General features: G+C 48.7%; 1 protein-coding gene across 1 annotated transcript in view; it reads right to left on the bottom strand.

The window, feature by feature from the left end:
• The window catches only part of NTSR1 (neurotensin receptor 1), a 60672-nt gene extending 56671 nt beyond the window's left edge, over positions 1 to 4001 (bottom strand). Inside the window, exon 1 of the mRNA XM_074920085.1 lies at positions 3310 to 4001. Within this exon, the coding sequence (XP_074776186.1) occupies positions 3310 to 3978 (669 nt within the window). The 5' untranslated portion in view covers positions 3979 to 4001. The remainder of the gene's footprint in view (positions 1 to 3309) is intronic.
• Positions 4002 to 12593: the final 8592 nt, after the last annotated feature.

The following is a 12593-nucleotide window of genomic DNA, read 5'->3' as shown; positions in this document are numbered from 1 at the left end:
AAAACCTCCTCCAGCTCAAGTGGCACGAAAACGTGAATTCACTTGTATGAGGACGGCTTTAAGAGCTGTTTAATTTATGTGGAAGGAAACCTTAAAATAGGCTGCGGTGTGTTTTAGAGGATGTCTGCCAGTTAAAGTGTTAACTAGACCTAAATAATGTGGCTATAATGGACTTATTCCTGCTACCAGATCCCATGCTGATGCCAGTATTCAAACCAGACGTCCCTGACTGACAGAAGTAACAGGCAGAGCTTGGCAATGAAGAATATGTGATAAACCAGATTCACAGTCCGATTTAAGCGGCTGAAAGGATAGTGATAAAGTAGTACTGTTCAAAGAATTAAGTATCAGAATCTTACATCTTCATGGCACGGAGCAAGATGTGTGGTGTCCGGCCATAATGATTGTGGTGACACACAGTGACACCCTGCAAAACATCTCAGTTATTGCTTGTCCTGCTTATCATTGTGTGCTGCGCTGAGCAATCTCCAATTACTAGAATAATACTAATAATTACATCTTACAGTTGTTGTGGAGCTTAAGTGGTTCAAGTTAAGTAATATGAGCAAGAATCAAATACGCCGAGTGTTGTTTGAGTAGTTACTCATTTTCTTCTTATAAGAAAACCTGACTGTTCACACGGAGTCTAGTTTCACTTGGAAATGTCCATTAAAACTTCAATATTCAAAGCAAATAGTGAGGCACTTTGGCACGGAGAGAGATGTTAAATTAATATGCTTAAATATTCAACCCGCAAAGCTTGTTCCTGTCCAGGGAGGAGCGTTCTCCTGCAGCGATCCCAGCAGAACCGTGGCTCACACTGGGCTCCGAGTCTATAAATGGTTACAATTGCTCTGTTCTGGGACTGGCTTTCAATCAGTCAACAAATAAAACCTCTTGAAGAACTAATGGCTTCCAAAAAAAAAAAATAAAAAAAAAATCCCGATATGCTTTAGACACTTTGCCAAACAGGAAGAGGAGTGAAATATGTTGAGTGATTTATTACAAGTGATTTGCCAGCTCAAGCAAGCGCATCATTGCTCTGCTTAATTTAAAGACAGAAAATGAATGCAGAGATGCAAAGACCTGCTCTAAAGCAGCTTGAATCCCCTGCGAAAGACCAGGGCTCCAAATTTCCGACCGGCAAGACCTCTGCGTGTCACTCACCACATTACCGCTGCCCTTTCTTTCACAGGTCTTCCATGATTTGTCTTTTTTTTTTTTTTTTTTAAACCTCTGCACAGCTTACAACATGAGAATGCCCACTCGGATGCTGTGCAAAGGTTTCCATTAACACACATAAAACCTGACTTGCAGCTGCTTTGCTTATTCACTCTGGAGCCTTCCCCGGTGCCGGGCTCTGCATCACGTTGTGTGCCGCTTCCCTCTGCTCCGAGGAATGAAGCAAAGCCATTAAACAACCTTCCTATCTTAGCAAATCTACTTTTGTAGCCAGATCCCCTGAGAAGGAACAGTATGGTAGGGTTGGATTTTTTCGTGTTTTTTTGTTTTATTTCGCCTCCCAACAGCTGCCTCTTTACTTTTAAATTAATTAGCAAGTGAAATAGAAAAAAAAAAAAAAAAAGGGAAAAAAAAACCACTAACATGAGGAAAAGCCCACAGGTGAGCTTCCCATACTGTGCATTCATGTCTGTCTACTTCTTACTTAGTTAACAGGATAAGGAATAGTCTGAATAATAGCAAGACTGTAAAATATGTTGAGAATTGTTTAAACTGTAATCTCCAAAGACACGGATAGGAAATAATCCTCTGGGTTTAGACCTATTGTGGTAACAATGAGCATCAGTTTAATCCTAAAAGGAAGATGACTGGAAATAATGCATTTCAGCCACATTGTTCTCAAATCAGATGGCTCACGTCTCCTTAGAGAGTAGAAAATTTGGGTTAAGTACACTGGGCTGCCACTGACAAAAATCTACAAAGCACCTACAGGAGAAATACAGCCTCCCCCCCCCCCCCATCTCAAGGGGAAAGTTAGGTATTAAGACAAAACGCAGAGGGAACCCAGGGCTTCTGTGGGGCTGGATTTTGGTTTACTGGATCAGTACGGGGGAAACTTGGTGAGACGTGTCTAAACATCTCCAAGCTCTGGGCTTAAATCTAACTGCATGTACGCTCGCCTGCTTTTAGTGGGAGAAATGGTTCTGATTTGTTTCCATTTAAGTTCCCTCCCTTTAACCGTGGGAACACTTCAAAGGCTTCAGTACACCATGCAGTTTTAAATTCTAATTGGTCGCTGATTAAACCCACTGAAACTCGTGTTCAAAATAAAAGATTGAGAAGCTACCACACGCGAGCCTGGCAGCAAAGGGATGATGGAGATTGGTGCCTTGCTCTTTCTGTCTTTCCTTCCATGTCTCTTACATTTTTCAAGCCTAATGCTCCAGTAAACAAATGCCTCAACTCCTCAGAGCACTGGAGCGCTGCAAGTGTGATGCTGAAATCCTTTCCACGCATGGGCGTGTGAGATTAAGCAGCGTGTGGAGACCAGCCAAACCCTTCTGAAGTCAGGAGGGGTCTGCTAGTTAAGCCAGCTATGGATTTCCCCAAAACAGCAAAAATACCCGCCTCTGGCTTTGAAGATGCAATTCTTTTTTTGGATGTCTATGCTACACCTTGTCCCCCAAACTTTCTGAAATTAGGATTTGTCGCTACGCAGAGGAAACGGGCTCCGGATCAAACCCAAGAAACTGGGAGAGAGGGAGATGGGTTTATTTCCCTGGATCTTGCTGGCCGCTTTCCAGCAGAAGGAAAGGAGATGCAGAAGATACACAGAAAGGGGGGAGATTTGTGGGATTTCTGGCCATGAACTGCCACATTCGGGAGGACCCGAGCATCCCCGGTCCGAGACGGCGGCGGCACGGCAGAGCCCGGGGGTCTGCGGACACGGGGCACCCGGTCCGGGCTGGACGGGGCTGCGGGCACCGGTCGCTCTGGGAGACGAGTTTCGGGGGGGTGGTGGTGGTGGTGGTGGGGTGGTGGTTTACACCGGCCCAGATTAACCTCGGTGCAGGATTTACCCCGGTGCAGGGTCTCAGCCCGGCGCTGTGGGGCTGGGGAGGGGGGGCGCGGGGGGGCTCAGCAAGCGGAGACGAGACACCCCCCCACCCCCCCCAATCCCGCCTACCCGCACCCCGGGTCGGTCCGCCCCGTCAGGGCTGCCCGGGACACCCCCCCATCCCGAGCCGGTCCCCCCGCTCCTGCCCCGCCCGTCGCCGCAAAGTTTGGCCACCGGAGGCCGGGGAAGGAGGCGACTGCCTGGGGAGTCCCGGCCACCGGGATCCTCACCTGGATGACCGTCTTCAGCGTGGAGGCGTCCACGATGGTGGTGCAGATGAGGGAGTCGGGATCCTGGTCCTTGCCGTAGATCTCCCCCATGGTGAAGATCATGGGGATGGCGAGGAGGAAGGAGGCGATCCAGATGCAGCTGATGAACTTCTTGGTGCGGCTGCGGGACATGATGCTCTTGGCTTTGAAGGGGTGGCAGATGGCCATGTAGCGCTCCACGCTGAGGCTGGCGATGTTGAGCGCCGTGGCGTAGGTGCAGGCGTCCCGGAGGAAGTAGTAGCCCTTGCAGACGGCCCCCCCGAAAGCCCAGGGGTGGTGGACCCAGATGAAGTTGTAGAGCTCGATGGGCATACAGAGGAGGAAGATGAGGAGGTCGGAGAAGGCGAGGCTGGCCAGGTGGTAGTGCACGGTGCTCTGCAGGTTCTGCAGCGACTTCTTGCGCACCAGCGTGTACGCCGTGATGGAGTTGCCCACGGTGCCCACCAAGAAAAGAGCCAAGTAGATGACGGTCACCATCACTTTGGAGTAGATGTCGGTGTTGACGTCCAGGTCCTCCTCGTCGGGCCCTTTGGGGAGCAGGTCGGAGCGGTTGGAGGCGTTGGCATAGCCGCCGGGGTGCAGGTGGAGGGGCCCCCCCGGCACGGCCGGGGCCGTGGCGTTCAGGTGCATCCCCGGGACCCCCGGGCTGGGACCCGCCGCCGCCGCGCCCCGACGTGCCGCTGCCCCCGGCGTGGAAACTTGGCTCGTTTTAATGCAGCGGGGAGGAGGCGCCTGCCGCTCCCGGGCTGCCGTGCGTGTGCGTGTGCGTGTGTGAGACACACACACACATACACCCCCCCCGCACCCCCCTCCCACCTCCGCCCGGAGCAGCCTCGGCTCGGAGCAGCCCGCAGCTCCGGCTCTCTCCTCCCTGCAGCTCCCCGGAGCCCAGATGTGCCCTGGCAGGGCAGGAGCCTCCCCGCACACACCCGCACGCCCCCCCACACCCGCACCCCCGCCCGCCTCCCACAGCCGCGCAGGGAGACGCCGCTCCGCTTGCGACCGCGCAGCCCCCGCCGGCGCTGGCCCTGCCTTCCCCCGGCCCCGGGGGGGCGGCCCCTCGGCTCGGCCCCCTCCCCACTCCCCGCCGCCCAGGTGGGGTTTATAACGCCAGCTCGGTCCCCAAACCGGGACCCGGGGAGGGGAGGGGAGGGGAGGAGGGAGGAGGCGCGTCCCGGGCTGGGCTGCAGAGCCCCTCCCCATTGGGGGACACCCAACCCCCCCCCCCCCCCCCCCCCCCTCCATCCCTCGCAAAGTCGGACACAGGGACATGGCTGCAAGCTGGGTAAGGGGCTGGTAGGGGGGTCCGGGCACTAACACCCCCACCCCCCCCTCCCTCCCCCGGGGAGAAGAGAGGCACCAGGGATGCTGCTTCATCCCTCTTGGACATCCATATGTCCCTCTGGTCCCCAAATACCCACTCACCTGCAGAAATGCATCTGAAGGAGGGGAAAAAACCACCTAAAAATATCTACCTGTGCCCTGATCTGCCTGGGACACCCTCAGTGCCATGGCACAGCAGCGACAGCAGCGAGTTGCTTTGTTTTGGTCCCTGCCAGTGACTTTTCTCTTATCCCTGTATCCTCAGATTTGGGGATGTGGAATCCTCTCTGAGCTGCCCTGTGGCAGGGGCTGTGGGTTTGCCACAGTGATGCTGAGAGTGACAAGGGGATCCCCCAGATGAAAGGTCCCCCCGAGGATGAGTGGTCTGTGGTGGGGTTACCCTCCAGGGTATGGAGCCAGCCGGCCACCCTGTAAAACTCCAGTGAGCTGTTTGTCCACCCATTCGTCTTCATGATAAATTTTTTGCAAAGGCATAGAGGAGATTTAAGGACAATCCCACTCAGGGAGTCACTAATTTACCAAAGACGGCCATAATTTGTCCTATTCATTAGCAGATGTCGGGTACCTGGTTCCCAACAGCCAGTGGTCTCTGTGTTCACCGAGGTGCTGCAGACTGCTTGTCTATCTGATGCAAGACATCTAATCCTGCAGTCAATCAAATCATCTCTGCATGCAAATAGTGAACTTTCTACAGCCATCCGCTAAGAGTCCATACTCACCCAAAATTTCCTCCTCCTAAATCCATACGATAGGGTCATCACGGAAGACTAAGCAGAATCAGATTTATTTAGTCATATTATTCATACAAATTTGGAGAAAAATGTTTTGTGGCACTCATCCCACACTAGTTTAAAGAATGACTAATAATCTCTTTAACACCAATGTTCCTTTCATTTGAAAGCTTCTGTTATGAAATTTCTGTTAGCCTAGAGGGGGTTGTCAGGGTTGGTCTTCCCAGCTGCTCCCACCCATTGTTCCAGAGCCTTGGATGGGTTCTTGGGATGGATCAAGGGTATTTTATCCCAAAGAAGGAAAGTGGGACATGAAATAAGTGATGGGTTGTGCTGGTGTCTGAAGGAGAGCAGCAGCTGGGATGCAGGCCTTCTCCTGGGTACCGGGGTACCTATTGCTCAACCCCCGAGTTGGGGGGAGCTTATGGACCCGTGGTCCAAGCACAGAGCCAAGCTCCTGGACTAAAGCACTTCCCCCACAGAGGCAGCAAGTGAATTCCTTTGGGATCTTTGTCTATAATGAAGTTATTGTCCCTTCCTGGTCCTATAAATTCATTTTGGCCTTGTGCAAAGCAATTTTTATCCTCACGGGCAAGATACCTATCTACTGGTCTAATTTTACAGTGTGGATGTGCATGTTTATATCAATAACTGTCTCTAGAAATGCTCTGGTTTGGGTTCTGTTGCCTCATGTTTCTGCACCCAGGCGATGCACAAGCACGCTGCTAGCAAGGAGAGTATTGCATCTCTCTGCTCTGTCCCAGCAGAGCGCTCCATGTGCTGCTTTTCCTAAGTGCTCCATGTGCTGCCTCCTCCACTTTCCCTCCATGCCAAGTACTGGCAGGGAATATCAAGAGATATAGTTTAAAAAAAAATAAAATTTAATTACACACTGAAATATCAGCTACCTGGAATCAATGTGGCTGTTGATTTACAGGCTGGTGCAATTTGTACCAGCCAAATCTCTTCTTCCATAAAAGTGCCTTAGAAGGGTACCAGCCACCCAAAAAATGGGCTGGGTGCTCCCATCCATAAATGCCTCGGCAGTATATTCCTATGAGCTAACTAAACAAATTCCATTAATTTGTTGGCAAGTCTGTCTCAGCCACATGTGAAGCACACTCACTGTTACAGGCAGATAGCTCTGCTGGGTTCTGTTTCTCATAGACCTGGGTTTGAGCAAAGAGCTCATCTTCTGCGATGCAGCCTTGCCATTCCCCATGCAGAAGTGCAGGTCACTTCTTGTGAAGGAGAAATTAAAAGAAATTCTTGTCTTACTCCATAAGGAAAGGGGTCAACCTCTCCTGTCTTTTTTTAGAAAGCTTTTTGTCCGGGCAGGTTCTACCTTCTGTCTTCACATCACTTTTACAGAGCTGGACACGGACTGCTGGTCCACGCCAGACCCCCTGCAAACCCTGGCCTTGGAGCAGGCAGAGGTTTATCCCTGCCAAAGGAAAACATTCTATCTATCATCACACCTCTGCCCTCCCTACTGTTAGTGCGAGGCCTGAAGGATGTGTGAAGTTCCTTTCCTGGTGTGGGATAATGTAATGAATGGCAAAAGTATCTCTTCTTGCCTTCAATTCTGCTCCCTGCAAGGTTTTAATCCATATTTCCCTTCAAGCAAAAGCAGAGCTGGGGATGCACTGCTCTCTTCTTGTGCACCAAAGGCTCCAACTTAAATCCCTGCTGTTTGTTTCTGAACTAGTCGACCTTTTGGCTAAGCTGGGCTCGTTTTAATATATTTTGTATGTGTGTGTCTGTGGCTTAAAAAGGAGAAGAATCATGGAAGTCAAGAGCCGCCTGATCTCAAATGTTACAGCAAGGCATTTACTTAAAATCTTGCAGGAAAATGTCACCCAAAGACCTCATCTATTAGAACTGCCTGGACTTTGAGCTGAGGGTCCCACAGTGACCAAGATGTGAGGCCCATAGGTTGCCTCACTCCCTTTTATGTTGACCAAAGTGTTTTTCATCTTTGCTTTTTCCAGTCGCAATTGGGGACCACTAGGAATTTTTCATATTAATCCTATTCCTGTCTGACTTCTCTGGGTGGGATATTTCTGAAGGGCAACGGAAAGCAGCAGAGAGAAAGCTCTGCAAGGTCTAAGAGACAGCATCGACCTTTTTCCCATTGAAGTCTGAGCAGCCAGCCCCAAATACATGTTAGAGCAGGTTCCCAAGTCAGGTAACGCTGGATTGATTCAAGCCTTTAAAATCAGTTCGCAGCAGACTCACTATAGACAGGCTCTCCCTAAAAGTCAGGAGTGTCTGTGGTGGGTTAGGAAGGCAAAATCCTGAGGTGTACAGGGCTTTTTCAAGGATGCTGTGCTTGAAAAACAAGGAAGTGAGGGAGAAAGGGGTGATAGAAAAAGGGATATATATCAGCTTTGCTAATGGCAGTATTGAGTGTATCATTACTTACAGGCAAGGAAATGCATCCCTTCCTATGCTCAGCATATTGCAAAATAAACTACTGCTAGTTTGGATGAGTAATAAAAGATTCCCAACAGCTAGATGTTATTTACTGCCTTTGGCTGAACTGATTTCAGGAGAGTACTTTAAATCAAAACAGTTGATACATGGGATATTTATTGCTACTGATTTTCATAGCAGAGGAACCTGCTGAGACTCCGCAATGTGAGCACGTTGGTGTGTGGGTTGGCAAAGCAGACAGACCATACCCAGAGCAGAGTAATGATCACATACCCCAGTGTTTGTGTCCCTGGGCTGATTTAAAAAAAAAAAAAAAAAAAAAAAAAAAAAAGGCCAACCCAAAAAGCAGAACAGACTGGGATGTGTATGAAGATATTGGTAAGAGAAGTGCCCTGAAGGAGGATTGATCTCTGGGATGAGACAGCTGGGAAATCCGGTGTCCAGACACCTTTTACAGGTCCTATCTTCTGCGTGCTGCATGTCAAATTCAGTCTTTTCCTTTGGCAAAACTCCTTTAAAGTTAACGGGTGTACTGGCTGATAGACCCTGTAATATTTGCCTCCGACAGAGCCTGGTGCATCGTCTGGACACTCGCAGGAGATATCAAACTGCTTTAGTTTAGGGATAAAGTAGTTTTGGGGTCCCCTGAGTTGTTACTGCAACAAGTCCAAATCAGATTTCTCATGGCAATAAATGCACTTTATCTTCATATATGCAATATAACTGTTCAACACATGGGCAGCTGTGCTCACACGCTGCACACAGGGTTTCCCTTCGGAAATCCTCTTATTCCAGGAATAAATATAAAGAGAAGGGACAGAGGAGTCCAAAGGCAGGCAGCGTCTGCACTTGCTGCAGCTGGGACCCCTCACCACAGCCTCCAGCAGGGTGCCAGCACCCTCAGTGAACATGCAGACGGACAGTTTCTCTGGTATTTCTAAAGGATTTAATCTGCTTTCGCAGCCCTGGCTCTCCGGAGCCGCAGTGGCTCTGCCAGTGGTGCTTCCAACAGCTCCGCGCAGCGGTGCCGGCTCGGAGCACAGCCCTCGCTGCTGGGGAATGCTCCAGCTCCCAGCTCAGCACCATCCCTCATCCCCACACCCAGCGCCAACATTTTTCAGGAAACCACAGGAGGCACAGATGAACCTCCTTTTCTCACCGCACACCCCCAAATAATTCCTGTTGTTTTAAAAAATTTCAGCGTGCCTGGCGATTTGGAAATGCAAATGAAAAAGCAGCAGAGTAAAAAACCCTGGCAGCCAAACACTCTTTACTGCCCTTTCCCAATGACCTTCTCGTACATTTGAAATGCTCCCAAATTATTAAACACCTCAGATTTCAGGAAACACACAAAGCACCGGGCATGCTTTGTGTTCTTTCCTATTGTGAGTCTTTTTATTAAATGCTGGAAATGCCAGGGCTGGTAGGGCTTTCTCCTTGGCCACATGTCACCAAACAACATGACATTTGTTCAGACACCCCTCTCTGTCTTGGTCCTTTACACCCAGATAGGTCCTTCCCTTACACGGGGGAGCCCAGGGCTGCAGGAGGTAGCAGGATCGGTCCCAGAGAGGTTCCCAGTGGAAATTTTCCTGGGACATACTCCGCTGGCTTCAAGTCACTCTATGCTGCTTCAGCAGTCTTGAAAATTTGGCACTTTGTGTCTTCCAAAGCACACCATGACCTGCTGTAAATACATATTCTTTGTACTCTGCAAATTGGCTCGTTCCTGCTATTCTTCCCTTTAAGAGCCCACATCCTCCCATTTTTCACAGCACCAGCGCCCTGGATTTGCTTGAGCCTGGGCTCCTCTGCTCCTTGCTGTGCAAGGAGAGGATGCTAACACTGGCCTGCAGCCTCTGTAAGTGATGAGAAGGTTCCTCCAGATTATTCCCAGGAGGAGGAATGAGAGGCTGCAGAGGCTGCTGAGCTCCATCCCTGCCATCACAGGCCAGGACATCGTGCAGCCGCCTGGGCACAGCCTGACCTCAGCCCAGAAAAGCCCCATTTCTGTCCTGCTGCTCCATCCCTAACGCTGCTGCAGGACCTGCTGCTTCGATGGCGAATGTGAGCCCAGAAGGGAGGGTTTATTCACACCTCTGTGGCCAGGGAGCTGTCGGGAACACTCCTCTGTGGGCTCATCTGGGGACATTTCTTTCCTAAGGCACTTGTCGAGCTGTCCCGCCGAGCCTGGCGTGGCTCACAGCCCCGCGCACGCTGGCCCAGCCTAACATCCCCAAATCAGAGTCTCACACCTCAAGCTTTGCTGATATTCCTCCTCAGCCGGACTTACCTGGATGATTTCTCAGTTAGAGCATCTTGGCCCAGAGATGACAAGTAGAGTTTTAACGCTGTTAGAGTGGGTAGAGAGTCCTTGGAGAAGAATTTTCTTTTCCTTCTTCTGTTATGACTCAGTGGTCGTTGCGGCAACCTCAAGGGAAAGGGCTCCCCCGCTTAGGTAACATCCCCTGCTCCAGGCTATAACATAGAGCAGCCCTGGGACTGCTCTACATTCAATTATAAGAAAACAGCCAAAAGAAGTAGGAGATGAAAAAAGAAAAAAAACTCTACAAAAAATGGTCAGGGGAGGAAATTCGGTTCAGCCTGCATCAGAGAGGGACCTCATTCAGTGCCTTTCAGCATGATACTGGGGCTTGATTGTAGTTGCATTCAGTGCCTGAGATTTTTTGTAAATCTGATCAGAGCTGTTTGGGGAACTGCAGGTACTAAAGAAATTTTAGAAAAAGAAATTTTTACTAAAGAAAAAAAAAAATCAGCCCAGCTTATGCGGAATAAATCTTTGGTTGATTTAGTGGAAAGATGTTTACCAAGAAGGGGAACTCTCTGAACAATAGATATCTTTGTAAACTTTCTCATAAATCACAAACTGTTCTGACTCCAAGGACAAATATTTCCAACCATTTCATTGTTAAAAACTAAAGGATTTTTTGCATCTTACAGGAGAACAATGTCTGCCCTTGCAGCATGTTCTCTTTTTCACTTCTACAGAGTTGCCCCCTCTGCTTCTTGTCCTGTCTAAACTGTGAATACCTTTTCAAAACTTCATGTCAAAGCAAAGGGGTGATTCTATGGTATCTGCTAGAATAGATAATTTGCTCCTCATGGCATCCTGCTGTAGCTGTGAGACGAGGGAAGGCTTCTCTTGTGGAAGACGGTGGCAGATGGTGCAAAGAAAATACGGTACAAGATTTTTCTTAGGTTCTTCTAGAATACCTTCTAAAGAAGACAATCCACCTCTTGTCTTGAAATAGTCCTTCGCTGGTGCAAAGGCCATTTAAAAGAACAGCTTGTTTTAAGCTCAGACTTCACAGCATGTAAAGAGTCTTCACGAGGATCCTTACTCAACCTGTGCTCTTGCCTAGTCTAATGCTACTGAAAAGCCACAGAGATGGATTAGGTTTAACGCAGCGCACAGGTTTACCTGGGGATGAAGGGAAGGAAAATATGTGAACATCATGCGTCCCCAAATGTATTCTGTTAACAGTAATTAATTACTGCGTTTATATTTCTCCAAACACACGGAAATATGGAGATCTCATGCATATTGGGAGAGATTTTAAAGGGGGGCACAGCAGAGCAGTAGGGTTATAACTGAGGGAACCTTGAGTGCGTATTACAGTGAGACACCCAACTGATGTATATACAAGGCATAACCCCAGCTTATGTATCAATGCAGGAATACAGGCAGCAGTTTTTCTCTTTTTCTCATAAAGCCCATGTATGGATTTTGGCACCAAAATTGGTTCTCTTTTAGTGCGGTACATGACTTTACAGCAAAACAGAAAAAGCTGCTCACTCAGCCTTGATTCCATGGCTGAATGCTGGAGGAAAAAGTCTAGAAAATTATTTGGGTAGAAGGGTACATTCCTGTAAGAAATTGCTGAACATCAGCAAAGCCACACTGATGACAAGGATGTGAAACAGATTAGAAAAATCAGATGGAGTTATTTCTCAGTAATGATCATTTCATCAAAGAAAGTCATATTTCACTACGTGGTAAATACAGAAGTCATAATGACAATAACTGCCACAAAAGCAGCTGTGAGATGAACTGGCATACAGCTGAACAGAGTTCAATTAACAAAAAGAGTTCTTTTGCCAGAATTTGCTCTGATCCATCAGCCAATCCTTCAGCAAATTTTGTAGCCACCGGTCAGCTTGGCACGGGTGTTGTGTAAGGCGATGGTGCAGTGAGACACCTAAAGTCTTTGCCTTTCCTGGAGCTGTGCCGACAAGATGAGCAGCTTGACCTCAGTGCAAGGATAAATGTTCCTCTGCCAGTCAGGAACAAGGAGAAACAGGACCTATGAAATTCAAGAATTAAAATCCAAAAGCCAAGATGAGCTCAAGAGCAGCAGAATCGGTCACCATTTTGGTTGTACAAGTTATAATTTTAGAGGGCAGAAGTACACGTGCAGCACATTTTTCCCACCTCTACAGTTTAATTGGTAAACCATGGCCAATGCTTGGAAATGCTTCTCCGATGTTTGGGGCATATAATAATATGTGGCATATAACAAAACGTTGGGGGGGTTGAGCATAAATGTCAGGGGCTATTTTAAAAGTTTTTTTAGGAGTTCTTTGTCTGTTGTCTCCAAACAGCTTGTCTTGAGGGCTGTGTCTTTTGGGTGTCTTGCTAGAGAAATAGAGGCACCTGAGATATTTAACTGGGAGAATAACAAACTAACAACATTTGGTGAACTTCTGCAGCAA

Source organism: Athene noctua, chromosome 16 (assembly GCF_965140245.1).
Source record: "Athene noctua chromosome 16, bAthNoc1.hap1.1, whole genome shotgun sequence".
Taxonomy (NCBI): Eukaryota; Metazoa; Chordata; class Aves; order Strigiformes; family Strigidae; genus Athene; species Athene noctua.
The sequence above is the reverse complement of the archived record's forward strand: the minus strand, read 5'-3'. Positions and strand labels throughout refer to the sequence as shown.